Genomic DNA, 26,390 nt, shown 5'->3' on the forward strand with positions numbered 1-26,390 from the left:
ATCTAAGAAAGGCTGATGGAGGTTTGCGCCTTCACAAACCTAGAGACCCCAGGAAAGAGCTTTCTGGCTTACTTCACCTGTGCCATGAGGGTCAGCCATGAGTCCTGGCTGCGGCCAAGGAGCCTGGTGTGGCCCTGGCACGGGGCAGTGCACGCACTGCCAACACGGGAGCTGGTGCTGTTACATAAGATCTGTCAAGCTCTGGCCCCTTCTCCCTTCCCCGAGGGGGCAGTGCCCAGCCTTTAGCCCCAGCATCACTGGGGTGGCTACGTCATTTGAGGGATCCAGCATGCACTTAGCAGAACTGGGGAGGGCTGGGAGAAGAAGGGATGTTGACCTCTTTCCCCGGCTGCACCTCCTCTGCCCTTCTCGGGGTCAAAGGACCTGTTACGGACCCTCTGGGAGAGGGCCTGTGGGGATCAATGACAGGGAGGCGGCCCCTTTCCGACCAGCCTTTCTGGGTGGGTTTTGGCCTTGAAGGAGTCACGCCCGCGAGGTGCCCGTTCCTGCACACAGCGAGGACTAGTCAAGGTTACGCTTTCCTGCACCTGTCCTGATAGGTGCCAGGAATTAAGTGCCCAAGAGCCACCTGGTGTCGGGGTCGGGCGGGAGGGGCTACTCAGGGAGGGGCTGGGACCTCAACAAGGGGAGGGGGCCGCGAGTAAGAGTGAGATCACCTGGGGAGGGGGCATTCCTTGCCGGGAGACCCAGGGAAAGGAGAGGTGGGGGCTGGGAAGAATCCGGGCACAGGCGCGCGGCGGACGAAGGCGGGGGAGGGGGCGGAAGCCAGCCCTCGGAGTGGGGGTCTGGGAAAAGGGCCCCGCGTACCTTGGCTTTGTTGAGCAGGAGCCCCACGAAGGTGGAGAGCAGCAGGGAAGGGGAGAGAGGGGATCGCGGCCGCAGCTCCTTGGCGAGGGCAGGAAAGGGGGCGGCGGGGGGCTCCTCGGGCAGGGTCACGGTGTACGAGGTGCGCATGCTGGGGGGGGGGGGGCGGGCTCGGCCCCTCGCCTAACGTTGGCCAAGAGGGCGCGGGGCAGTACCGCGCGGTCTCACGGCCCGGACGCCCAAGCCGGCGAGGCAGCCACAAGACACCGTCCGCGGCGCCCAGCGGTAACCGCTACGGCGGGCCGACCGCGCGCTCCTCCGCCTCAACCTCCCCGGCGCGCGCGGCCAACCGCCCCGGTCCCCGCTCTAGCGCTCCGGCCGACTGGCGTCCGAGCGGGCGGCTGGGGCCGCGCGACGTCAGCGCAGGGGCGGGGCCAGGGCTCCAGCCCCGCCCCTCCTACCGACCCCGCCTCCCAGAGCCTGCACGCGGACCCAAGTGAGGCCGCGCCCCCGGCCGCCCACGCGCCTCCCGCGGATCCGCCCACCGCCCGGCTGCTCGCAACCCCCAGGCCATTGTGGGACCCCGCCGGCCAGCGGCTGAGACCTGCAGTCACCGGGGATGGGTGGGACTGGAGCGCGGAGCCCCGACCTTGCCTCGGGGGGGTGGGACCCCGGGCTAAACTGTGTTAGAGACCCGCCGGGGACCCGTCACCAAGGCCGAGTGTCAGCCAGGAGAGCTTTCCCAAAGTCAGCCTGAGATTCCTAACTTTTGGGGGGCTGCAGTTCATTCTGAGAACCCGATGAAAGCTCTGTACTGAATTTCCAGGGGAAAATGCACCCACGAATAAACTTTTGCACAGCATTCAGGGGGCCTCCTTGGAGGCCAACATCCATACATCCTGCGAGGGTCGCTGGCCCATGTCAGGAAGATACATTCACATGGCTTTAGAATTGAGTTCCCCCTTCCTCTAGTCCTACCTACTTTGGCCCATTATCAAGAGAAGCAATGCCTGTATTTTCATAAGGTACAATGGTCACTGTCCCTTTTGGTCCCAGGACAGAACCTTCTCTGGTGTTTTCTCTCCAGTTACCTAACTCCATCTTCCTGAGAATCTCAAATTTTGCTTTGTTTTGGGGAGATGGGGAGAAAGTAACACTATGGTGGAGAAATAGGTGCTCAGCTGGTGCGGGGGTGAGTGTATTTCTCTGACCCTATGGGCAACAAAGCTTCAAGATCAGAGGTCTTAGTGTTTTCTTCCTGCTGCTCCACCCGCCTCACCTATCAGCAAGGGACACAGAATCTTTGCCTGGAGAAAGTATCTTGTTTGGGGCTTGATGGCTATTTTTAGCCAGTATTTTTAGCATTTAAAAATACTCTGAGAGGCAGCAGTGTGCCTGTTACTCATCTGTGGCCTCCTTCTGTTCTCTTGGCCTGCTCATCCCCACATGTACACGAGCACTGCACACATGACCACAGGCACATGGGGAATGTGTCCAGGACGCATGTGTGGCTGTACCCTAGGCCTCCCACAGAACAGTGATTTTGTGCTGTTGAGAGGGGAGCACAGACGGGGTGGTGGGAGGAGTGGGCAGGAGGCACGAGCTGCAGGGCATTCTCCTGGGTGACAAGTGAGGGTGTGATGTGAGGAGGGGTGATCTCCACGGTCACTAACCTTGCCTGGTGACCAAACCTGAACCCTGGACAAAATGCAACGGCCTTTTTCTCCATGCTTCCTTCTGTCTAACCACACCCTTTTGAGCCAGTCCTACACTGTCTGCAGCAGTGCTTGCATTTCGTCACTTCACTCCCCGGCTCTGTAACACCTGACTCTTCTATCCAATCTGGAAGCCTCAGGCAGCCCTGTCTGTGCGGCTCTTGTCCATAGCCTAGACGACATCACTGTCACCACCCTTGCCCTTCTCTGATCCCTGCTGCCAAACCAACCTGCTTTAGCACTTGCCTTCTCTGCTTAAAAAACAAAACTGCCATTGATTGATTAAGTGCTTACCAAATGCCAGGCACTGCTAAGTGGTTTATATATATTATCCCAGTAAACTTGTATAATAGCACAATGAGGTGGTTAACTGTTATCTCTCTTTTCTAGATGAAGGATCTTGAGCCCTGAGAGGTCAAATGACTTGCCAGGACCACAAAACTAGTAAATGGCAGCGTGGGGCTTTGAACCCAGACCTGTCCCATAGGAATACCCATGCTTGTAACAACTACCAGGAAATTTTGGAATGCCCTTCCTGGTCTCTGTCAATTACCTGCCTGTAAATTCTGCTCAACACTCAACGTTTTTCCATAAAGTCTTTTTTCTTCTTTTCTTAAACGGCCACACTTGAGGCATATGGAAGACTCCAAACCAACCCTTTAACCCACCGCACCAGGCTGGGAATCGAACCTGCACCTCCACAGTGACTGGAGCTGCTGTGGTCGGATTCTTAACCCGCTGTGCCACAGGGGGAACTCCAGCAAAGCCTTCTCTAATGAACTCCACCCAACTCTAAATACCCCATTCATTACTGTACACACTCAGTCCCCAGTATTTAGTTTCTACCGTGTGAATTTGTCTTAATATGTTTACCTTTGTTTTCTAAGTGTCTCTAAGACTTCTTTTATGGTCTGAGGTAGTGTGTTGATTGTACCATCACACTGATACCTCCTCCAGGGCAGGGTTGTGGGTTCTCTTAGTGGGTGCTTAATGAAGATGTTGAGCTTGTCACGTAGGGGGGCCAGACCCGGCTCTGCTGGGCATCCTAGAAGTCCCATTGAGCCTCAGAGGGTGGGGCGAGCTGGGGTTTGCATGTCGAATTAAGCGAGCTGCAGGCAGCGCTGTCTATCAGGTGCTCACCCGCTGGAGCATTTGGCTGGTCTCCCCATGACGTAGGCCGGCCACCCCGGGACATGGTGGCATTCTGCCAGTACGCTCTCTCCCTCTTTCCTGGGACACACAGTTTAGGGGCATTGCTGGGAGCAGGGAGGCCCGGAAGGGGAAAGCTCCGGCATGGGAACCCTTTAAGGAGTCTGGGCGGAAAGAATTCACACAGGGTCCAGTCTTGTTAGGCAGGTCTGAGGGGTGCAGGACACAAGCAACAGAGAACTGAGAACTGTGATCGTTTCTCAACCAGCCCAGCCCCTGAGAGACCCTTTCTCCTCGATGCCATTTCCTGAAACGGGATGGGTAAAGCACATGGTCTGGGATCTGAGTTTGGCTCCTGCTCCATGACTTTCTGCCTCAAAAACACAGAGCTAATCTGAGTAGGGCTCTTTTCTGGACCTTTTTTTTGGGGGGGGGGTCTTTTTAGGGCATATGGAGGTTCCCAGGCTAGGGGTCTAATCGGAGCTGTAGCTGCTGGCCTACGCCACAGCCTCAGCAACTCCAGATCCAAGCCGTGTCTTTGAGCTACACTGCAGCTCATGGCAATGCCGGATCCTTAACCCACTGAGCAAGGCCAGGGATCAAACCTGCGTCCTCATGGATGCTAGTCAGGTTCGTTTCCACTGAGCCATGACGGGAACTGCCCTTTTCCGTAGTTTCTTTCTTTCTTTCTTTTTGGAGCCATTTCTCAGAGCTTGTGCTTGGCCTGCTTCCCCTATGGATAAATAATTTTCTCACCTCCAATCCTTCATGGCATGGATGGAGTATTTAAATAAAGTCAGGCGGAGTTCCCGTCATGGCGCAGTGGTTAACGAATCCGACTAGGAACCATGAGGTTGCGGGTTCGGTCCCTGCCCTTGCTCAGTGGGTTAACGATCCGGCGTTGCCGTGAGCTGTGGTGTAGGTTGCAGACGCGGCTCGGATCCCGCGTTGCTGTGGCTCTGGCGTAGGCCGGTGGCTACAGCTCCGATTCAACCCCTAGCCTGGGAACCTCCATATGCCGCGGGAGCGGCCCAAGAAATAGCAACAACAACAACAACAACAACAACAAAAAGACAAAAGACAAAAGACAAAAAAAAAAAATAAAAAAAAAAAATAAAGTCAGGGGAGTTCCTGTTGTGGCGCAGCAGTAGTGAACCTGACTAGTATCCATGAGGATTTGGGTTTGATTCCTGGCCCCACTCAGTGTGGCAAGGATCTGGCGTTGCTGTGAGCTCAGTGGGTTAAGGATCACAGACGTGGCTTGGATCTGGCGTTGCTGTGGCTGTGGTGCAGGCCGGCAGCTACAGCTCTGATTCCACCCCTAGCCTGAAACCTCCCTATGTCACAGGTGCGGCCCTAGAAAAAAATAAGATAGATAGAAAAAAAAAAAAAAAAAAAAAAAAAAAGTCAGGGTTAGCTCTCTGCAAAGGCAACACTGTGAAGTTATATCTTGCTTCCTCAGATCTTAGTGGGCTTGGTCCCGGGTTTGGAAACACTGCTTAGGCCCAGGCAAACACATCAAGGCCCGTAGCCCAGCTCCTGCATGCACCTGCTATTACCACTGCAGATGGACAGACTGGTGGCCTGAATGACTGAACTGCTAGGGGCTCAGCGCCCTTGGGGAGGGAGGCCGGGTCAGCCCTTCCTAGGTCGGTAGGAAGCTCCGCCTTTCTGCATCACTCAGACCCCAGGAGGCCAAAGTTCCTACTCCCTTGAGCCCAGGGGCAGTCTGGCCTGAACCAGCTGGATTCCAGAGGCCCACGCACTTCCCTCTCCCCCTTATCCTCTGTGTGGGGTGCCGGGTTTATGTATCCATGAAGGTGAGAGGGTTCAGGGGGTCACATGTGCGGCTCTGGGCCCAGAACGTGATGTTCACTTCTGCGGCTGAGGGTCAGTGGAGCGGCTGCCCCGGGGCAGGGAACATTTTGCCAGGCTTGGATTGACTTCTGCCTTGCTGAGCCCCACCCAGCGCCACGGAAACACATGGGGCTGTCCTGGAGTGGAGGTGGAGGACGACATAGGGAGCACGGTGCTGGGCACTGACCGAGAAACGGAGCCTGGGTAAGGCAGCGCCAAGGCCACCAGCCAGGTCACAGCCCACAGCTGGCCTTCAAGGGATGGAGTCATGGGTTATCTTGCTGCTTCTAACCACAGGTCACAAACTGACCGCCCTTTCTTTTTTCAGCAGCAAGTACTGGTCCTGGCCATGGGACCCCTCTGGCTTAAAAATCCCCTCTATGTGACCTTCCTAGGCTGTCAACACAGATTCAGGCCCTCAGAAAGTTCATCCTCCTCAGGGTGGGTGAGGATAGGCCCCAGGGTCTAAGGCTGCCAAGCTGGACAAACAGGACAGCAGGGATGCAGTTCAGCGTGGCTGAGTAAACAGAGTGAGAAGGCAGGGGACAGAGACGAAGGTCACCCTTCTCACCCCGGAGCCCTGGGACAGCCCCTGCTGTCCTCAACATGTTCTCTTTGGAGTAAGACTCCTCCCTTCCCCCTGCCGCTTGGCAGCAGTCAAGTCCAAAGTCCCACCCGAGAGAAAAAAAATCACATGACCTCAGCTTATATAATCTCCCTGTCACTGAACAGCTGGAACCCAAGGCTTCAGGGGATGAGTCAGCAGCCCCAGTGGCAAATAGGACCCAGGTACTCTAGATTCCCAGGCCGTCCACTCCCAGCAACAGGTCCCAGAGCAGAGGGCAAGGGTGTGGAAGGAATAGGCTGGGCCAGGCTCTGAGCCTCGGTCCCTGGCTCTGCATCTGAGCAGCAGGTGCCGGGCCTGGGGACGGCTCTGGAGGGCCCTGGCCCAACCCCAGCTCTTCCTGGGGAGAGGAGGGGGTGGCCAGAGCAGGGCAGAGCTGAGGCTGGCAGGCAGGATGCCAGGGCCGGGGAGGGAGCAGCTGGAGGGGGTGGAGCAGAGGAGGATTAGGATGGATTGTAGGGGTTAAAGCCCAGCCCTGGCAGGGCTCAATGGGAACAGCTTGTCCTTCCATAGGCCCAAGGGAACAGGAGAGATGGGCAGAGTGGGGACATGACCAGGTTGGGCACTTTGGGCCCCTGGCTGTTTGCAGAAACACCTGGCCTGGCCTGGAGTCTCAACTGGGGTGGTGAAAGTTTTTTTTTTTTCCTTTTTTTTTTTTTTAAATCTCAACACAGACCTCCCTCCTCTCTAATCTGTCTCCATTCCAACAGAAGGTAGAGCCTGGGGTAGCCTTCCTTGTTCTAGGCTGATTGGCACCTCTGTGGACTGGCATTTTGGGGTGCTTAAGCCAGGGCAGCTTACTCAGAATTCTTGTCCCCCTCCACCAATCCTTCACTGAATCTGTGATATTCCAAGTTCGTGTGGGCTGTTACTATGAACGAGGGGAACGAGAGTCGGGTTAGAACTCTTCTACTCCCTGGTTGGGCTTTTTTTTTTTTTTTCCACGGCCACTCTTGCGCATATGGAAGTTCCCAGGCTAGGGGTCAGATTGGAGCTGTAGTGCTAGCCTATGCCACAGCCACAGCAACTCCAGACACAAACTGCATCTTTGACCTACACCACCGCTCGTGGCAATGCCAGGGATGGAACCCACATCCTCACAGACACTCTGGCAGGTTTTTAACCCACTGAGCCGCTATGGGAGCTCCTGGGCCTACTTTTGACCTCCCTTTATGAAGGCCAGTTGTAGTTCAAGTTAGCTACCCTGAGACCCCGGGGGCCAGGGCTGCCCCAGGGGGCCCCAGAGGAGTCAGCTCACTGGACTCTGCCACAGGATGTGCTTTCCCCCACCTTTCTTCCTCCCGGCGGTGATCTGCTCCCGACTCTAGTCAGCTGCCAGATTCCCCTTTTCCATCCTCTCCTTTCCCTGCTGAAGTTTAAACCAATGCTACCATCGCGCTTTACTGGTTTCAGATTCCTCCACATCCATTATTTGCTTCGAGCCTCATGACATCCCGGTGAGCTGGGCAGGGCAGGGCAGGTGTGACCATTCCCGTTTATGGCTGAGGAAACAGCTCAGATGAGAGGTGTCCAAGGTTAAAGAGGCAAACTGTTCCTCCAGCGGTCACAGCAGCCCAACCCAGCCTCTGTGACCTCTCCCTTTCCCACCACCTCTGACCTTGAAAAACACCTAGGACTGCCTTCTATTGCAATTATTTTTAGAGCTTATTTCCCCAAGTTCGTTGCAAATGCACCGAGGGCGGGGAATGTGGCTCGCGCCTCTCCTACCTCCCGAAGCTCCTGGGAGGTGGCAGGACTGAGAAGACTGATATTTTTTGAACACTTACTGTGTGTCAGGCCCATTCGCCTGCAGCCTTTGACGCCTCAAAATAATCCATGAAGTGGGAACAATGCGGATCTCACTTTACAGGTTTAGACGGTCAGGAACTTCCCTGAGGTCACGCTGCTAGTAAGCTGAGCACCGTGAAGGAATGAATGAGACAGAAAATCCCCACATGGAGATCGAAAAAGAAACTGGACCTGGTTCTATTTTTTTTTTTTTGTCTTTTCTAGAGCTGCACCCATGGCATATGGAAGTTCCCAGGCTAGGGGTCCAACTGGAGCTACAGCTGCCAGCCTATGCCACAGCCACAGCCACACCAGATCCGAGCCTCGTCTGTGATCCACACCACAGCTCACGGCAACGCTGGATCCTTAACCCATTGAGCGAGGCCAGGGATGGAACCCACCACCTCATGGTTCCTAGTCGGATTCGTTAACTACTGAGCCATGACAGGAACTCTGAAACTGGACCTGGTTCTAGAAAAAAGTGGTCCAGGCCCCATGAACAGGGTTGTTCTAACCACAGCAAGATGTCAGCTCCAAAAGCAAGGGTAAGGGTGGTGAGGAGAGAGAAGGTGAGGTTAAATCAAGGTCTGAGGTTAAATCAAGAGGGGCCTTTCCCAGTGGTTGGTATCTTCCTGAGCGTGAGCTCAGAGTGAAACGCTAGCTTGATTGTAGGGCTGCTGCTACTTAAGTGTGTTGTGAGCTGTTTCTGGGCGGGAAGGAGGGATGTGAGGGTGGCTGAGTTTGCTCGGGTCAATTTGCCACCCCTCTGAGGTCCTCTCTCAAAACTCCCCTCACCCTGGCCCTGGGGGTGGAGGTGGGGCCGGGGGTGTCTGCTTTGGAATGGGTGTCAGGCTCTAACCCACATCTGTCCCTGAGAGCACAGCCCCTCTCTCCCGGGCCGGCTCCGTCATCTAGCACGCCTCGTTTACACCAGCCCTCCGGTGTAGCCAGCCTTGCCCTCACAGGGTCTGAATGTTCTGGGAGGCACCAGCTTCGGTATCTCCTGTGACACTTCAGAGATGGCCCAGCAAGGCCAAGACTTTCTAAGTAATGGTATCAAAATTGTCCTCTCTAGGACCTTTTTTCTTTTTTTTTTTTTAGGGCCACACTCGTGGCATATGGAAGTTCCCAAGCTAGGAATCGAATCGGAGCTGCAGCTGCCGGCCTATACCACAGCCACAGCAAATGCGGGATCTGAGCCACATCTGTGACCTACACCACAGCTCAGGGCCAATGCCAGATCCTTAACCCACTGAGCGAGGCCAGGGATTGAACCCACATCCTCACGGATCCTAGTCGGGTTCTTAATCCACTGTGCCACAGTGGGAGCTCCCTCTCAAGACATTTAGTTATGACAAGCTTCAAGGTCAATGACTCAAAGCCCCGCCTCCATCCTGCACCCTTGCTCCATTATTCTGGACAGGGCCCCTAGGCAGCATTTCTTGCTATGGCACAGAAACTGGTCCCCAAAGACACATGTCCTAAAAGTAGGGGAAGGGTCCGTAAAGTAATGAAGGAGACACAATCAACATCCACATGCTTGCCTGTCCATCTATGTACCCACTCATCCCCCCACCCATCCACTCACCCTCCTGCCCTCTCAGCTACCCACTCATCCATGGGATCAGCAGTCAGCTGAGGTCTGCACTGAGCGAGGCACATGGGGAGAGGCCTAGAGAGCTGACTTCTCTCTCATCCTCTGACAGCTCACCACCTAATAGGTAAACTAGTTACTACAGCAAAGGCAGAATGTAGAGAGGTGTTCAGGGGTTAGATGGGAGCAGGGCCATGCCTGCCCTTACTTGGTCTCTGGCTGAGCCTCTTCCCTTATTTGAGCTCAGCCAGGATCGGAGTAGAAAGGGACTGGATTGTCTAAAGTCCTCGACAAAACTTCTCTACCACTTTTCTCCAAAGATACATGAGAACCACTCCTGTCTTCACTCCCTGAGCCAGGCAGGGTCCATCTGAGGACAGCCCCTCTTCCTTGATGTCTTTTCCTTTCCTTTTTTCTTTTTTAGGGCCGCACCCTTGGCATAGGGAGGTTCCCAGGCTAGGAGTCTAATCGGAGCTACAGCTGTTGGCCTACACCACAGCCACAGCCATGCGGGATCCGGGCGGCACCTGCGACCTACACCATGGCCCATGGCCAATGCCAAATCCTTAACCCACTGAGCGAGGCCAAAGATTGAACCCACATCTGCATGGATACTACTCAGATTCGTTTCTGCTGTGCCACAATGGGAACTCTCTCCCCTCCCCGGCCCTGATGTCTTATGTCCCAGGGTTAAGCCCATTTCTGGGCTAGAAGGTAATAGTCTGAGCAGGAGGAGAGACGCAGGCAGTCAAGGAAGCCCCTCTTACCACAGGGCCCAGTGGTGGTCTGGGGGTCTCAGCATTCAGTTCAGGACAGGGCAGGGCCTGCAGGGAACCTGGGCATGTTGGGTGGGAAAGTAGAAGACAAGAATCGCAGTGTATGTGGGGGTAGCTGAGTATTTCCAAGAGCACTGCTGGGCCACCATCAAGGGCACAGGTGGTGAAGTAGGTTTCCTAGGGAGAACAGGAAGGCCCTTAAGCAAGGAAGGTCCTGAGCCCCGAGGGCACCAGACGTGTTGAAGTGGCTTCCCTGGCTCATCCCCACTTGGGCTGCAGGAGCAGCCCCTGTGAGGTCCGAGAAGAAAACCTCTGCCTTTGATCATCAGTCAAGTTGGGAGTCCTTGCCTCAGCCTGGCTCTCGTACATCAGTGGCTGCCTTCCCCAGTCCATCACCAGGTCCCCAGGGGGCAAACTCACCATGGTGTCTCGCCCGGGGGAGCTGGAGCGGCTGGATACAGGGGTCTGGCCCTTGCTCTTTTCCCACGGAGTGTAACGGCCACTGGGTCGGTAGGTGGGGCTGAGGACTTCAGGGACTCGTGAGAGAGGGGCCTGGGTGGGCACCTGAGGCGTGCTGCCCTTGCGACCATAGTTCTCCAGGTAGTCGGCCAGGTACTCAGAGCGGCTGGCTGCCTGGTAGAGCCCCTGCAGGGCGCACAGCTCCTTGCGCGTGCGGGCCAGCATGGGGCTGCGGCCCAAGTTCCCCGGGTCTAGCCGGTAGCTATCTGAGGTCTGGAGGCTGGAGAAATCCCGGGCCAGGTCCGATTGACTATTCGACTTCTTCTGGGTCAGGGTTACCCCCTGGTCGCGGGCATTCACGGGCAGGTAGCTGAGGGAGCTGGTGGTCACTCCGTAAGGGAATCCACTGCCCCCGCTGAGTCCACTCCCTGAAGGCCGCTCAGTGCCCCGAGTCTGGCTCTCCGCCCGCTTACCACCTCCGATGATGTCAGGTCTCAGCAAGGGGCGGCCTCGGTCATAGTCCAGGATGGATGGGGGGCCGTAGGTACGGGGACGGGTGAGGAAGCTGGTTGAGGGGCCCGGCTTGAAACCGAGCTTCTCCTTCTCCAGGAAGGAGGCGGCCAGGTTGGCCCCGTAGGAAGAGGGAGTGTAGGTGCCATAGCCTGATTTGGCGTAAGGGGCATCTGTGTAGCGGGCTGATTCTGTGTAGCGCTTCAAGGTGGAGGAGAGCTGGGACATCCTTCAGGGCGGCACTCACTGGGGACTGGGAGCCTCATGGGCTGAAAGACAAGGAAAGCAGTTGTCAGAGGGTCCTGCGGGGGGGTCATATCCCACCGTACCTGCTTTCCATCCCCAGTTGGCCAGACCGAAGATCTCGACCAGGAACCACACAGTCTGCTGCCCACCGCTGAGACACACCTCTGCGTGTGCGCGCACATGCAGGCACGCAGGTCTCCATGCACCCATGCATTCACACCTTAGAGAGAGCACACGGGGTAAACTGGCTTTTTGCATTTGTTTTTTTAAGGGCTGCACTCGCAGCACATAGCAATTCCCAGGCTAGAGGTGAAAGCAGGGCTGCAGCTGCCGGCCTATGCCACAGCCACAGCGATGCGAGATCTGAGCCACATCTGTGACCTACACCACAGCTGTCAGCAATGCTGGATCCTTGACCCACTGAGCGAGGCCAGGGATCGAACCTGTATTCTCATGGATACTAGTCAGATTCATTTTCCCCTGAGTTGGCTTTTATAAACCACAGGGGGGCAATCAGTCTCAGCATGTCCTGCCCACTCTGAGTACACTCAGTGTGAGGGCAGGGACTGCCCTACCTCAGCAGCCCCTCAAGCAGCAAGTGCTATTCCAACCCAGATCCCATCTGCTTCCTCTCCTCTGCTTCTGCAGATACTCCTGAGGTGGGGGGTTGCCACCGCCCTCATGCCCTGGATTGAAAACGCTGGACACTCCAAGAGTTAAGACTGCTCCCCTTCTTTCTGACCGGTGGCATGAGTGAGTCCTGGGAATCCTACGCTGTCTGAGCTGGCATGACCCGAGGATCATTTGGCCAGATCCCTGATGAGGAAAGGAAGATCCCTGATGAAGAAAGGAAGAGAGGGGGCTGTGGAGAGGTGGCGGCGAGTGACAGAGAGTGTGCCTGACCTCATTCTTCCCTGGTCACGGTCACCTGCTGCCGTGGGGGATCCTCATGTCGTGGAGTCCACCCTCTTCACTGGTCCAAACCTTTGGTTCTCAGTGGAGTTAGGGCCTGTGGCCTCACAGGGATTCCCATTCCCCTACCAGCACCACCATGGTGATAATGACTTGTGCAAAAGGGGCCCCCTAGAGGCTAAAATCCTGCACTGCAGGCAGCAATCCGGGGCCCCATCCGCAGTCCTTGCAGTGGGGTGGGCCTGCTAAAGGAACACAGAATCTCTGAATCGAGGAGTTTGGAGGGCCCTACAGGGTGGTCCATCTTAAGTCCTCTGTCGTACAATTGGGAGAAGGGCTGCTGACTTGCCCAGGGTCACTCACTAGCAGAGCCGGGATTGGCGTCCATGTCTCTCAGATTTCCAGCCCAGTGCTCTTCCGACTTTACCTCAGTTCACACCCCCATCACATTTAGGCTCATGTGGGGACCCCCAGAGTCCCTCCATCACCCTAAACCTGCAGGCTTCATCTACAATGGAGCTGGAGGGCAAGGTACTTTAAAGGGAGGAGCAAGTGGGATTGGCTCCTTTCCTTGAGGGTCAGCAGTGGCTCTTGGGGGCTCCTGGGGTGGTGGGGGTGCAGGACCCTCAGAGTCGTGCGTGTAAGGGCTGTGCCCTGCGCTGACTAGCTGGGTGGTTTTGCACTAGTCATTGACCCTCTCTGAGCCCCAGCTTCCTCATCTGTGTAATAATCATCATTAGATTCCTACCTCACAGGGTTGTCGCGAGGAATAAATGAGATAATAACACACGAAAGCCCTCAACAAGGACAGTGGTTATTATCTCCTCCCCCAGCCCCTGCCAGGCGGCCCGGCTCCTCCGTTTGTAGGCCTATAATAACGTCAGGGCTGGCTGTCTCCTGGCCTGGCCGGCCTCTGACCGCAGCCCTGGGCGCCAGGCTTCTCCCTGCAGCTCCCAGCGGGATAAGCGGATAAGCGGGCAGTGGGCAGCCCACAGCTTGCCCCAGGCTGGCAGCCCAGCCCATGCGGGCAGAGAGGAGCTGGTGCCAAGCCCCACATGCAGAGGGCTGGGCAGAGAACTCTAGAAACTCTGTCCATATAAGGCGTGGGAGAGGTGCAGGGGTGGCAGAGCGGCAGGTGGCACCTTCCATCTAGGCCCCACAACAGAACTTCCAGGCCCTGCCGAAGCCCTCCAGCCGTTTTCGGCATCAGAGAGGTCTGACCTGTAGTTACCAACCACTTTTTCCCCACCTGGCCAGGGGACCCCCTACCCTTCATTGGACACTCCCTCGCCCACTGTGCTCCTACCTCCAGCACAACTTTCACCTCTATGTAGGAAAAAAATACCTGGAAGAGGACCTCATGCAGGGTTAGGGGGAAACCACACGCTTCCCTCCTATCTGCTTAGCTTTCTGGGGTCCAGGGAAGGAAGAGAATGAAGGCTGAGGGAGGCCAGGGGGAGAGACAGAAAGAGGCGGGGGTGGGGGTGGGGCCGGGGGGCGGCGGTGGGGGGACCAGTCCTGCTCTATTTCACGTTGGAGAGAGCTCCATCAATAATTCAAAGTCAAAGAGACTCCAGGCCTCAGGAGCTGGGCTCTGGGACACCCGACAGCCAATCAGATACAACCCCCGCCCCGCCATGGGCCTTTCCCCTCCCCCACACTCAGGCTCCCAGGGAATTGGTATTCAGCAGGCTGTGCCCCAAGCTTGCAACCTCTCCAGCAGATGCCAAAGTGCCAGGTCCAAACAAGGTACGGCAGACAGGGACGACCCTGGGATGGCCCACGAGCAGCCCTGGGAAGGGTTGGGGGCTGGAGGGGAAATCCCACCTTCCAGCCCCCAAGAATCCCAGGAGGGCTCTTAAATCCCACTCTCCTGTTCTTTTCAATCTGGCAGGCTGGTGACAGACCTCCCACTGGCGCAGCAGCCATCACTAACAGCCCCCTGGAAGCTGCCTCTAAGTGCAGGCAGCTGGCTTATAGATCCCCTCTCTGGGGAGAGGCTCCCTATTGGGACTGAGGTCTGGGGCAGGCCCATCCCTTCCCCCAGCCCCCAGTTTTACTCTGAAGTTCAGGGCTAGCACCTCTCAGGTGAGTAGATAGGTGGGTTGGTGCCCCTGGCATTACCTGGCACGGGCTGTCCTGGGAGCCTGCAGAATGCACCTTGGGTGGGAGGGCAGGCCAGGGCCCTGACTCTAGCCTTGCTGCGCAAGACAGGGACAGGACGGGCGCTCACATGGCTGCAAGAGTCTCCCTGTTGCCAAAGGAACGGCCTGAACTGAATGGCCCTTTCATGGGGCAGTGGGAGGCCAGCCCATTGGCTGTGATCCCCCGTCCCCCTCCCTGCCCAGCGTGGGGCCCCTGCTGCCCAACTCCTTTCACTGTTTACCCAGAGCTGGCAAGTACAGGCATGTGATTCCAGGCAGCGCCTCCCCAGGTGCCTGCCACCTCGGACAGCAGGGGCAATCTCCTCGCCAGCCTCCTCCCCGTCCTGCTCTCCCAGAGGGGCCTCCGCTCCTCCCGGCTCTGCCGGACTTCCTCTGGCTGGGCTCAGTCTCCCCTTCTTGGGAGATGTGGTGGCATTCCCCCTCCTGAAAGGATGCGTGAGCCAGCTGGCCGCCAGCACGTACTGAACACCTCTGGACCAGGCACCACGCTGATTGTTTCACATGCAGCTTCTCATTTCTCAGCAGCCTGAGGTCCAATGCTCAGACAGCCCTCCCTGAGCCCCAGGCACGCTTCTAAGTGCACTTTACATGGAGTGTCAGTTTGAAGCTTTACTTTTTTTTTTTTTTTGCCACACCTAAAGCATATAGAAGTCCCTGGGCCAGGGATCGAACCTGCCTCAGCAGCGACCCAAGCTGCCGCAATGACAATGCTGGGGTCCTCCCATCCAAGTACGGACCACGCCCGACCCTGCTTAGCTTCCGAGATCTGACGAGATCAGATGCGTTCAGGGTGGTATGGCCGCAGACGACAATGCTGGGATCCTTAACCCACTGCCACATGAGAGAACTCCTGAAGCTTTAACTAATAATTTACTTAAATAAAGACCTCAAACTTACAAACATCATTTGAAGGTTAATTTTTTTACATTAAATTGAAATTCAAAACATTGTCATTCAAAATTTAAAAAAATAGACAAGCAATTTAAATAATGAAACATTCACATGAAGCGTTTAGCATTCATATTTCTGAAGTCATTAAAGCTTAAAACTGCACTAGGACTTCTGGGACATGGTGTATTAACTCACTTAATCCTCACAACTGCCCTAAGCAACAGGTGCTATCATCATGTTCATTTGCAGATGAGGAAACTAGGGTTCGGGGAAGTGATGTAACTTTCTCAAGGTCACACTGGGAGTGGCTGAGCTGGATCGGGACCTACACGTGCTCTGTCTGCTAACAGCTGCACTGAAGCCAAGGCCCCCACTTCACGCTTCCCTGGCCTCTCCCTGAGCTGGCGCGGGGGGGTGGGAGGGGCTGTAGCAAGGGGTGGGGGTGGATCTAGGCACCCACTGTCTAGGCAACAGCATGGCAGGTACAGACTCCCGGAGGAGCTGCCCTTCAAGTTTCCACTGCAGGCCAATGAAAGTGAAGCCACTTGCAACCTGAGCCCCTTTACGATGCTGATCGGCTGTGAGATGGTCCAGGAGGCCTCCATTTCACCCGGTGGTGCCAAGCTCCTGCGTGTCCCCTGGCACCAGCATCTGGCCCCAGTAGGGCCCCGGCCCAAGGCCTGGTTATGGACATTCCCCCTTGGCCTTCTATATTTGTGGCAACTTGGTCCTCTCCCAAAGGTACCCAGGCAAGGTGAGTCAGGGGTTAAAATGAACCCTATCCCTGCTGGGGCCACCAGCACCCTTACATCAGCCACTGTCATTTCCTGTTGCTCACGTGAAGGGCTCCCTAACCTGCCCAGCCAGGAGAGGGACTTGCTCCCCAGGAATCCCAGGCACTCCTGGCCCCCAGGGTAGAGAATGGGTGATGTCCCAAATCCCAGCAGCCTTCAAGGCCCCTCTCTGAGCCCCAATCCGTTCTCCTTTCTGGGGTGAAGGCAGGCCGGCTTCTGTGGCTTTGCCACTGCCTGACTAGAAAGCCCCTAGTCGGATTTCAGAGGTATGCCTCAACAGGGTCAGTCCCTTCCCTCCTGCCCAGATGTCTGGGACAGGTGAGTGGGGAATCCCAGCCAGTCCCGACAGGTGCTTGGGAACCTCCACAGGGGTGACCTCAGAGCTTCCCAAAGCCGCTTGCTAATAACATCGGAATGAGGCCCTGCTGATGGCTGACCTTGAAGGGTAAAGTGGGCTGAGAGAGGGGCCCTGTCTCCCTTCCTCGACACTTTCCAAGCCGCACACACTCCTGGCTGCTGGGACACTGCCTCGACAAGTGGCAACTCCTGGGACGAGGGCTGTCCTGGCAGAAGTGGAGGATACACGGAGTGAGGGCTGGGGTGGGCTGGGGTGGTGGATATTTTGCTCTCACCGTCCAGGAGTTCTGTTTACTCCTCAGGCCCCTAGGAGTCCCAGCCTGTCTCCTTCCCTCTGGCCTGTCACTCACAGTTCTATCTCTCAGGGGCTGGCACCCAGTGACCCACCAGTTGCAGATGCCTTGGAAGGGGGTCATCCAAGGGGATTGGGGCCCCTCTCAGTCTCTCTCAATCCCAGTAGTTGCCCAAGGGATCGGAGGGGGCAAAGAGGTTAGATAAAGAGACCAGAGATTAGAGCCAGAATCCTGCCTGGAGAAGAGCTGGGTGGGCTGAGGGTGGCGTCTCTAGAGGGCGCTTCTTGATTTGGGGTTGGGAGGGGGTGGGCATTGCTACACTTCCAAGAAAAGGCAAAGATATAGGCCCCCAGGCAATACTGGAGTCCTCAGGTCTTCTTTTCCAACCACCTCCCTCTGGGTGCCCCCACCCCACAGGAGAGCCCCAGGCTCCCTCTCTCCTCTAGGGCTTCCTCTCCTCTTCCTGGTCTCTGAGCCTTTGGTCTTGCTCATAGCACCTACCAGGCCAGGTGGGGCAGCCTCTCACATGCTCCCCCAAACAGACAGGGCTCCCCCAAACAGACAGTCCAGGGCCCTCTGGACAACAGCCCTGTGAAGTTTGGATAGCAAAGGGACAGCTACTGACCTGTGTCCAGGGACACGGGATGGGATCTGGGGGCTTCTCCTTCCCCAGCAGGGCAGGGAGTGCAGTGGCGAGCCCAGAGGCAGGAGTCTGACTTGGGGCCGGGTAATCCGGAGCTCAGGTTACTGACTCCGATATATATAGTATCTTATCTGACCTCACGGAGATGGCTAGCTCCACTCACTGGCATTCCAAGCCTGGGCAGAATTAAAGGGGCAGTGGCAGGCCCTCCCTTGAGGTGGGCCCGTGCCAGGCAAGATCCTACAAGACTGTTTGAAGGGAGGGATTTTGAAATGGGACAGAAGGGGGATTCAAGGGGAAATAGAACTGGAAAGATGGTAGAGGGATGGGGGTGGAATGGAGGCAAAAATATGGAGAAGGAGGTGCCAGTCACAAAACTGGAGGAGAGGAAGAAGCCTCAGTGCTTGTCTGCCTGCTTTACTCTTGAGATGGAAGAGCCCTAGAGGCAGACAGCAGCGTGCTCAAGGGCACACGGATACAAAGGCAGGTGAGACCTCCTCAGGTTCCCAGGCCATTCTCATTTATAATGGACTTCTAAGCCTGGGCTTGTATTCTTTCTTTCCCTTTTATTGGCTCTAAGTCGGTGGGCAAGTCCCTTAAGCCCTCTGAACCTTATTTAGTCTGTAAAATGGGAATAATAATAATAATAATGTTATACCTCACAGGTGTGAGGATTAAATAATATTTGTAAATTTCCTGGCACCTAGTAAGAGCTCAATAAATGGTAATTATTACTATATTGAATACTTCCACTTATAATTAGAGGTAGTTTTTGTAGTAGCACCCTCGGGGGAACCTGGCTAGGGAGAAAAGGGCCTCCAGGCTACCCCGCGGGAGTGCTGTTCTAATGCCATGGTTTTCTGAGCAGGTCTGTGTCCCATAAGTGGCAAGGCAAACGAGGCTTGCCCCATTCCCAGATGTCCAGTCCACCCACCGGCAAAAGGCCGGGCCCTCTTGGGCTCCTTCCTCCTTTGCCTAGAAAAATACAGCAAGTGCAGCTTCCCCGGGGCTCCCGGGAGCAAGCCCAGCTGCTCTGGGGCAGTTCCACTCTACCTGTAGGAGTGCTCAGGATCCCGGAGCCCAAGGAGTGGGGCTGGCTGGGCAGGGTCACAGGAGGAAGGAGCAGGATTCTTAACCTCTCGGCTCTTGGTGCTCTGGTCTGCTCCCAGTCTGTCTGGTCTGTTTCTCGATGGCTCTCCCTGAGGACTGGGAGTACCCAAGATGGGGCCTCCACCCTGTCTCAGCAGAGGCTACTGACTCAGCTCCGGTCCTGATGATGCACTTCAGAGGACGCCCTTGTCCCCGGCCCTCATTCCAGTCCTCATTCCGACCCCGGCTTGACATTATCTACAGCATCAGAGAAGGGGTGGCTGATCCAACCCCAGCTCAACCAGCTCTCCTTTTCCTTGGGTTCTCATTGGGGGACCTTCTCATGCCTGTGCCTGGGGAGGCGAGCAGCAGCAGGATCTCCAACTCGGCCCCATTCGAAGAGCAGCCAGGTCAGGAGGTAGATGCTCACTCCTTAGAGGACAACTAGAATGGATTGGCCAGGGCTCCCTTTGGCTGTTAAATATAAGTTACTAGCCTTAGAGCACCGCGTGCCTGCTTCTGGTTTGGGATTGGTGAAGATTTCAAAGATGCCTCTTTCTGGTTTGGGATTGGTGGAAAATCTCCCCTTCCACTTAAATGCTACCCTCCCCCCACCCCACCCCCTTTGGCAAACCGACCAGAGACAGCCCCCAGGAGCTTTGACAGAGGGAGTAAATGAGCTGCTCGCACACGTGGGGAAAGGATTGTCAGTGTCCAGGCGTCACTCTCAGCCACATCCCACCCAGGGCTCAGAGACCTGGACCTGCCCAAGCAGCGTTTCCGTAGAACACACTGATTAGCGCACAGATGGCTCTTCCTGGCACCCTGGGCTGTCAGCTGGTGCCCCCCCTCCCCCCTACAACTGGTACCCACAGCTGGAGATCTTCAGCGCAGCTGGAACTCGCCCTACATTTCTAGTGCCCATTCTGCCCAGCCTGTCGTTGGCACCTCACTTTCTGAGCCTCAAACAACACTGCCCTCCGCATCACCCCTCCCCAGTATCCGACAGGTGGCAGGTACCTGCCTCTTCTCCGAGGATGGACGAGTCGAGCCGGGCACAAGCATGGAGCTGCGGGTGAGTCCTGACTGGTACTGGAGCGGCGCAGTGAGCAGCAGCTGACGCAGAGGGCTCCCTGGTCTCCGCTCCAGCCCGCCTCTCCCCCACCTCCGCCGGGGGCCCAGAGAGGACCTCCCCGGGAAATCGGCGCCACCCAGCGGGCAGCTGCCTCATTGCGCCGGGGCCGTCAAAGTCACACCCCGCGTTTCGCGTCACTGAGACGCATCACGGCTATTGGCTTTTTGCTATTGTGGCGTCATTAGACTCCGCCCGGCCAGGGTCTCCCAGGCGACCGATATATACAGAGAGCCACGTGAAGGAAAGGTGAGTTTGGAGGCGGGGTGGAGCACAACGAGAAGGGTCCCAATGCGGCAAGAATGTGGCACGACGGGAGAGGTGTAAGGTACTGGGAAAGAGGAAGCGTCTTGGGGGGAAGGGTCAGAAGTTGAGTCCCAGGGCATATATAGCAGCTTTTAGTATTTAGGGAAGGCTAAATGTTCCTCTCCTTCCCACCCGACCAGGAGCGGACCTGTTTTTTTGCCTCTTCTCTTTTTTCTCTACTCTTTAAGACTCTCCACTCAGTAACAGGAGACCAGTGATTAGTGATGACCCCTTGACTGGGTGAACGGAGGCACTGAGTCAATGGAAGGATTCTCTTTTGTCTTTTCAGAAAAAGCCGAAAGGAAATTTGAATTTTTGCCGCTCCTTTTCTTTGTGTATAACCTTTCTCTACTTACACTGCGGTGGTGAAGAAAACCGCATAGCCATGTAGATTGGTGCCGGGGCAAGTCCAGGTTTTCAATTTCACCTGGACCATCAATCCTTTCGTGCCCTTAGCTGCTTCTCTTGTTCTTATGCAAGGCTGGTATTTCTGCCCATCATCACTCTGAAGTCCCTTCTTGTCTTCTCTTTCCCAGAGAAACTAGAAGCAATCAGGAGGAAAACACTTAAAGTTCTTCCTACAAATATATCCAAATCCAGTGTTCCCTCTGCTCCAAGAGCAGTGAAAGAAGTGTCCCGCTTCTTGTCCAGGACAAATCCCTTCTGGATTTCAACTCTTTAATTGTTCCTTAGTGTTACCTGAAAACTGGGTTCACCTCTTGGTGGGCTTCAAGCCAAAAGACACAACCAAGCCAAAGATTGGAAGAAGGTAAAATTTATTACTTGTAGCAAGTAAGAAGAACACCGGGGCAGGGTGTGTGTGTGTGTGTGTGTGTGCGCGCGCGCGCGTGTGCACGGCGGTGTCTTTCCCCAAGCAGTGTATCCTGGAACAGCAAAATTGGGGAAGTTTAAAGCTAAGGGTGCATGCATATTCATGAAGGGCCTTGAGCCAAAGAGAATTCACAATAGAATTGAGGCAAAGGTTGCCAGAATCCAAGCTTTAGTTGACTGAAGTCAATGAGGGTCAGCAAAGGTCAACATCATTCCTTAGTTTCAGACCAGGGTCTCAGCTGGTAGTTACATAGTTACCATCCTCCATGGGGGGGGGGGGGCTTAGTTCTAGCAGAACTTAAAAAGATTTACATCAGATTGTTATGTATATCCCTTGAGGAGGAGCTAAGACTTCTATTGAACTGAAGTGTCTACAAAGACAAAAAAAGAAAAAAAAACAAAACAAAAATCTTACCTTTTCTACCAACTTTCCCTTTGATGTATAAGTCTCCCAGTTCTTCCCTTTAAACAAATGAAAATCTTGAACTTAGGTTTTTGCTTTCTCCTCTTGATAGTTTTCTTGGAGGAGTTGTACGTCCTGTGTCTCCCCACCTCCCTGTGGGAAGTCTCCTACCCCCCAGACATCAGGAAACCTCCCTCACCCAGTCAGCACCATCTGCCGTCTGTTCAGTCCAATGGGCCTTTCTAGTCCTAGTCAATTACTTGACCTCTTACAAACTCCATACCTGCACCCATTTCCTCCTTGCAGTCCTCTCCTCCTTCAGATTTTGTGGTAATGCTTTTCTTCCCCCCACCCTCCATCTCCTTTTCCTCTGGTGCTTTTGTGTAGCTTAAAGCACAGTGGTTGTTATACGTGCAGATTGTAGAGTTCCTGGGATAACTTCTGATTTCTCTGATTACCAACTGTGAGGCCTGAAACTTTTTTTTTTTGTCTTTTTAGGGCCGCACCCTCGTCATATGGAGGTTCCCAGGCTAGGGGTTGAATTGGAGCTGTAGCTGCCAGCCTACACCACAGCCACAGCAATGTGGGATTTGAGCTGCTGCATCTGCGACCTACACCACAGCTCACAGCAACACCGGATCCTTAACCCACTGGATGCTAGTCAGAGCCGCTTTGGTTCTCTTTCTTTTATTCCCCTCAGGGTCCCTTCTCTCTGTCGCCATTGCTTCTGTCTTAGTTCAGAGTGTCATTCTTATACTTCTTATTGTTTGGCAATTTTCCTCCCAACCCTGAGGATCAAGTTGCTGGAAAAGTAGGAGGTTTTACGGTTGAAGACCTTTGATAAAAAATAAGATTAGGAAGACTGAGTGACCTGTTAAATGCCTGATCAATATTTTATCTTCACTAAAATCAACACGAACATTTAGCATGTGCAGTAAAGAAAATATCAATAACATCTTACAGATCTGAAGTTAGCAGGAGTACATGTATTATATTTCTATTTATCACTCCTGGGTAATTTTACCTTTTTAGGATTTCCCAGCAGTTTCAACAAGAGGGTGGTAAATCCAGTTCTTTTGGATGCAGATGGATTCAGTGAGGGGTTCACATGCCAGGTACCTTCTGCTGGCATGGGATGCTGGTTACTATGGCCCCCTCTGGTCTTCTGGCTGACTCTGGGGAACCCTCTATAAAGGGTGCCAGCCCAAGATTTTGACACCTTAGTAAAGAGAAACAGGAAAAACCATCCTTTAAAAGTTGCAAGTTTTTAGCCTCTAGGGAGGGAGAGACTTCAGTTCACCTTGGGGGCTGACTCATGCTTTGCTTCGGGAAAATCATTCCAAAGGGGGGCTTTTAGTTTCTTTCCTTCCTTCCTTCCTTCCTTCCTTCCTTCCTTCCTCCTTCCTTCCTTCCTTCCTTCTCTCTCTTTCTTTTTAAATTGTTTTTTCCCCAATACATTTTTTTTCTACTGTACAGCATGGTGACCCAGTTACACATACATGTATACATTCTTTTTTCTTATATTATCATGCTTAATCATAGGTGACTAGACATAGTTCCCAGTGCTACACAGCAGGATCTCATTGCAAATCCATTCCAAAGGCAATAGTTTGCATCTATTAACCCCAAGCTCCCAATCCACCCCAGTCCCTCTCCCTCCCCCTTGGCAACCACAAGTCTGTGCTCCGAGTCCATGAGTTTCTTTTCTGTGGAAAGGTTTATTTGTGTCATATATTAGATTCCAGATATAAGTGATATCATATGGTATTTGTCTTTCTCTTTCTGGCTTACTTCACTCAGTATGAGAGTCTCTAGTTCCATCCATGTTGCTGCAAATGGCATTACTTTGTTCTTTTTAATGGCTGAGTAGTATTCCATTGTGTAGATATAACACATCTTCCTAATCCAGTCATCTGTCAATGGACATTTGGGTTGTTTCCATGTCTTGGCTATTGTGAATAGTGCTGCAATGAACATGAGGGTGCAAGTATCTTTTTAAAGGAGAGTTTTGTCCGGATATATGCCCAAGAGTGGGATTGCTGGGTCATACAGTAGTTCTATGTATAGATTTCTGAGGTACCTCCATACTGTTCTCCATAGTGGCTGTTCCAGCTTACATTCCCACCAACAGTGCAGGAGCGTTCCCTTTTCTCCGCACCCCCTCCAGCATTTGTTATTTTTGGACTTATTAATGATGGCCATTCTGACTGGTGTGAGGTGGTATCTCATGGTAGTTTTGATTTACATTTCTCTAATAATCAGGGACGTTGAGCATTTTTTCATGGGCTTGTTGGCCATGTGTATATCTTCCTTGGAGAAATGTCTGTTCACGTCTTTTGCCCATTTTTCAATTGGGTTGTTGGCTTTTTTTGCTGTTGAGTTGTAGAAGTTTTTAATATATTTTAGAGATTAAGCCCTTGTCTGTTGCATCATTTGAAAGTATTTTCTCCCATTCTGTTAAGTTGTCTTTTTGTTTTCTTTTTGCTTTCCTTTGCTGTGCAAAACCTTGTTAGTTTGATTAGGTCCCATTGGTTTATTTTTGCTTTTAGCTTTTAGTTTCTTAGATGTAAATCAAGTATCCACCACTGAGCCGAGAGGAATGTTAGATCTGGTGGATGGGAATTATTTTCTCTCCTTCTTGTTTCTTAGAAGGCAGTAGGGAGAAAGTATCTCTTTGCTCTGAGTTTCAGGTGCTCTGGCTGGGTCTGGGCCCAGCAGGTGTTTACAGGAGCTGAGGCGCAAAAGGGACCGGGGGGTGAAGGAAAGTGAGAAGGGGTGGGGTGGACTGTGGACGCCCTGTAGACCTATTCTTTTTTTTTTTTTTCTTTTTAGAGCCATACCCGCAGCATATGGAGTTTCTCAGGCTAAGGGTCTAGTCGGAGCTACAGCTGCTGGCCTACACCACAGCCACAGCGACGCCAGATCCGAGCTGTATCTGCAACCTACACCACAGCTCACAGCAACGCCAGATCCTTAACCTACTGATCGAGGCCAGGGATTGAACCTGCAACCTCATGGTTCCTGCACCACAACAGGAACTCCATGCAGACCTACTCTTGTCCCACAGCTGGCTTTGGGATGGACCGAGTCCTGGTGTGAGTGGCCTCTGAGGGTTAGAGGTGTATCACAGCCTTGTGGTTGGGTAGGGAGGGGTTGGAGGAAGTGGAGTTTCTGCTGTCATTGGTGCTGAGACAGGGAGTGAGGCAGGCCTTGGACTTGCAGTAAAGAGAAGCTTTGCCCTTTCTGGGTCTCATGACACTGTGTCCTGGGCTTTGAGCCGTTGGAGTGCTCAGAGAATCCCTGGAGCTGACCTTCACCTCAGGGAGCAAGGCTGAGCCGTGTCCCTCTGAGGGCTATTCTGTCCTTGCCCTGCCCCTCTTCAAGAGTTCACCTGCTGTGGACCAGTTCCAAATTTTTTCTTTTTTCTGTTTTGGTTTTTAGGGCCATACCCGAGGCATATGGAAGTTCCCAGGCTAAGGGTTGAATCGGAGCTACAGCTGCTGGCCTACGCCACAACCACAGCAACTCAGGATCTGAGCCGCATCTGTGACCTACACCATAGCTCACGGCAATGCTGGATCCTTAACCCACTGAACAGGGCCAGGGATCGAACCTGCATCCTCATGGATACTGGTCAGAATCGTCACTGCTGAGCCACAATGGGAACTCTGGACCAGCTCTGCTCTTAAGGGCAGCAGTTCAGCCAGCTGTGGTTCCTGCCTGCAGTCTAGTCCAGCTCTGTCCAATAGAATTCTCTGTGAGGATGGAACACCACTAGCCACACGTGCTATGGAACACTTGAAATGTGGCTGGTGGGACTGAGGAGCTGAACTTTTAATTTACTGAAATGTAATTTGTTTACATCTAAATACCCACCTGTGGCTAGTGGCTACCATATTGGACAGCTCGGGTCAAATGGCCGAAAACCATAAAGCTTTCCTGGATGCCTGAGCCCAGAGCTGTGATACCGATGCTGGCTGTCATCATCCAGAGGACACGGAGGCTCCAAGGGGCTGTGTCACCTGTGGGAGGGGTGGAGCTGCCTCCGAAGGCCCTGTGGCAGGAGGGGGCAGTGTCCTGAATGTGCCAGGGCTCAGGTTCCCTGAGAGCTGGCCCCTCCTGCAGGGGACTCACCAGGGACCCAGGACGGTGGGCGTGAGCATCGGGCCAACAGTGAACTGATTGCCCACCGGCCCCTCAGTGACGGCGTCCTGCCAATCCTTGCCATTTGGCTCTGTCCCCTGAGATCCAAAGAGTCCAACTAATAAATAGATTATCAGCACATCTCTCCTGTTGCAGCTCCTCGCCTGAGCTAATTCCCCACCCTTTGCCCCCACCTCTCGTGCCAGGACCCGGCTCTGGGATGGGCGGGCTCTGCTTCGTCCTCAGCTTTCTCTCCGGAGGTTCTCTTCCACTCTGGCCTTAAATGAAACTCACTGTCCCCTGAGGACACCATTCCCCCTGAAGCCCCCTTCAGTGGAGTCCGCTTTCACTCTGACCCTCACACACCTCAGGGGCAGGAGCTGGGGTGTGGGTTTCCTAGAGCTACTGTGACGTATGGCCATGACTGGGTGGCTTAAAGCAACAGAAATTTGTTTTCTCACACTTCTTGAGGCCGGAAATCCAAAATCAAGGTGTTGCCGGGGCCATGCCCCCTCTGAAGCCTCTAGGGGAGCATCCTTCCCCGCCTCCTCCAGCTTCTGGTGGCCCTAGGTGATCCCTGGCCTGGGGCAGCACCACGCCAGTCTCAGCCTCCGTGTTCACGTGGCTGTCTTCCCTCTGTATCTCCTGTTTCTTGGGGTTCAGATTTTCTTTGTCTTATGAGGATGCCAGGCTCTAATCCTGTGACTTCACACAGACTTAGTTTATCTGCAAAGACCCTATTTCCAAATAAGGTCGCATTCATAGATGGCAGGGGTTAGGGCTTGTAAGTATCTTTTGGAAGAGGGGGGCACAATTCAGTCCACTGCAGGTGGGGTAAATATTCTTCCTCCCTTCCTCCCTCCTTCAAGCACCCCTGCCAGGACTCC

The 26,390-nt window shown here is 54.2% G+C and overlaps 1 protein-coding gene across 7 annotated transcripts in view; it reads right to left on the bottom strand.

Moving 5' to 3' along the window:
- Positions 1-19,881, bottom strand: part of USP2 (ubiquitin specific peptidase 2) — a 26,950-nt gene extending 7,069 nt beyond the window's left edge. Inside the window, exons 1-3 of one of the 7 annotated variants that reach the window (XM_084976361.1) lie at positions 17,582-17,690; positions 10,750-11,567; positions 10,321-10,506 (exon numbers count right to left, since the gene is read on the bottom strand). In XM_084976361.1, coding sequence (XP_084832487.1) covers positions 10,321-10,506; positions 10,750-11,526 — 963 coding nt within the window. In that variant the 5' untranslated portion in view covers positions 11,527-11,567; positions 17,582-17,690. Of the gene's footprint in view, positions 1-828; positions 1,245-10,320; positions 10,507-10,749; positions 11,568-14,580; positions 14,738-17,581; positions 17,721-18,652 lie in introns of those variants that run through there. The other 6 variants (XM_005667433.4, XM_084976359.1, XM_084976360.1 and 3 more) reach the window with 6 other exon arrangements.
- Positions 19,882-26,390: the final 6,509 nt, after the last annotated feature.

This window comes from Sus scrofa, chromosome 9 (assembly GCF_054392235.1).
Source record: "Sus scrofa isolate SSC_HxYL_T2T_F1_AM1 chromosome 9, Sscrofa_HxYL_maternal_Yorkshire_Landrace_v2.0, whole genome shotgun sequence".
In the NCBI taxonomy this organism is placed as follows: Eukaryota; Metazoa; Chordata; class Mammalia; order Artiodactyla; family Suidae; genus Sus; species Sus scrofa.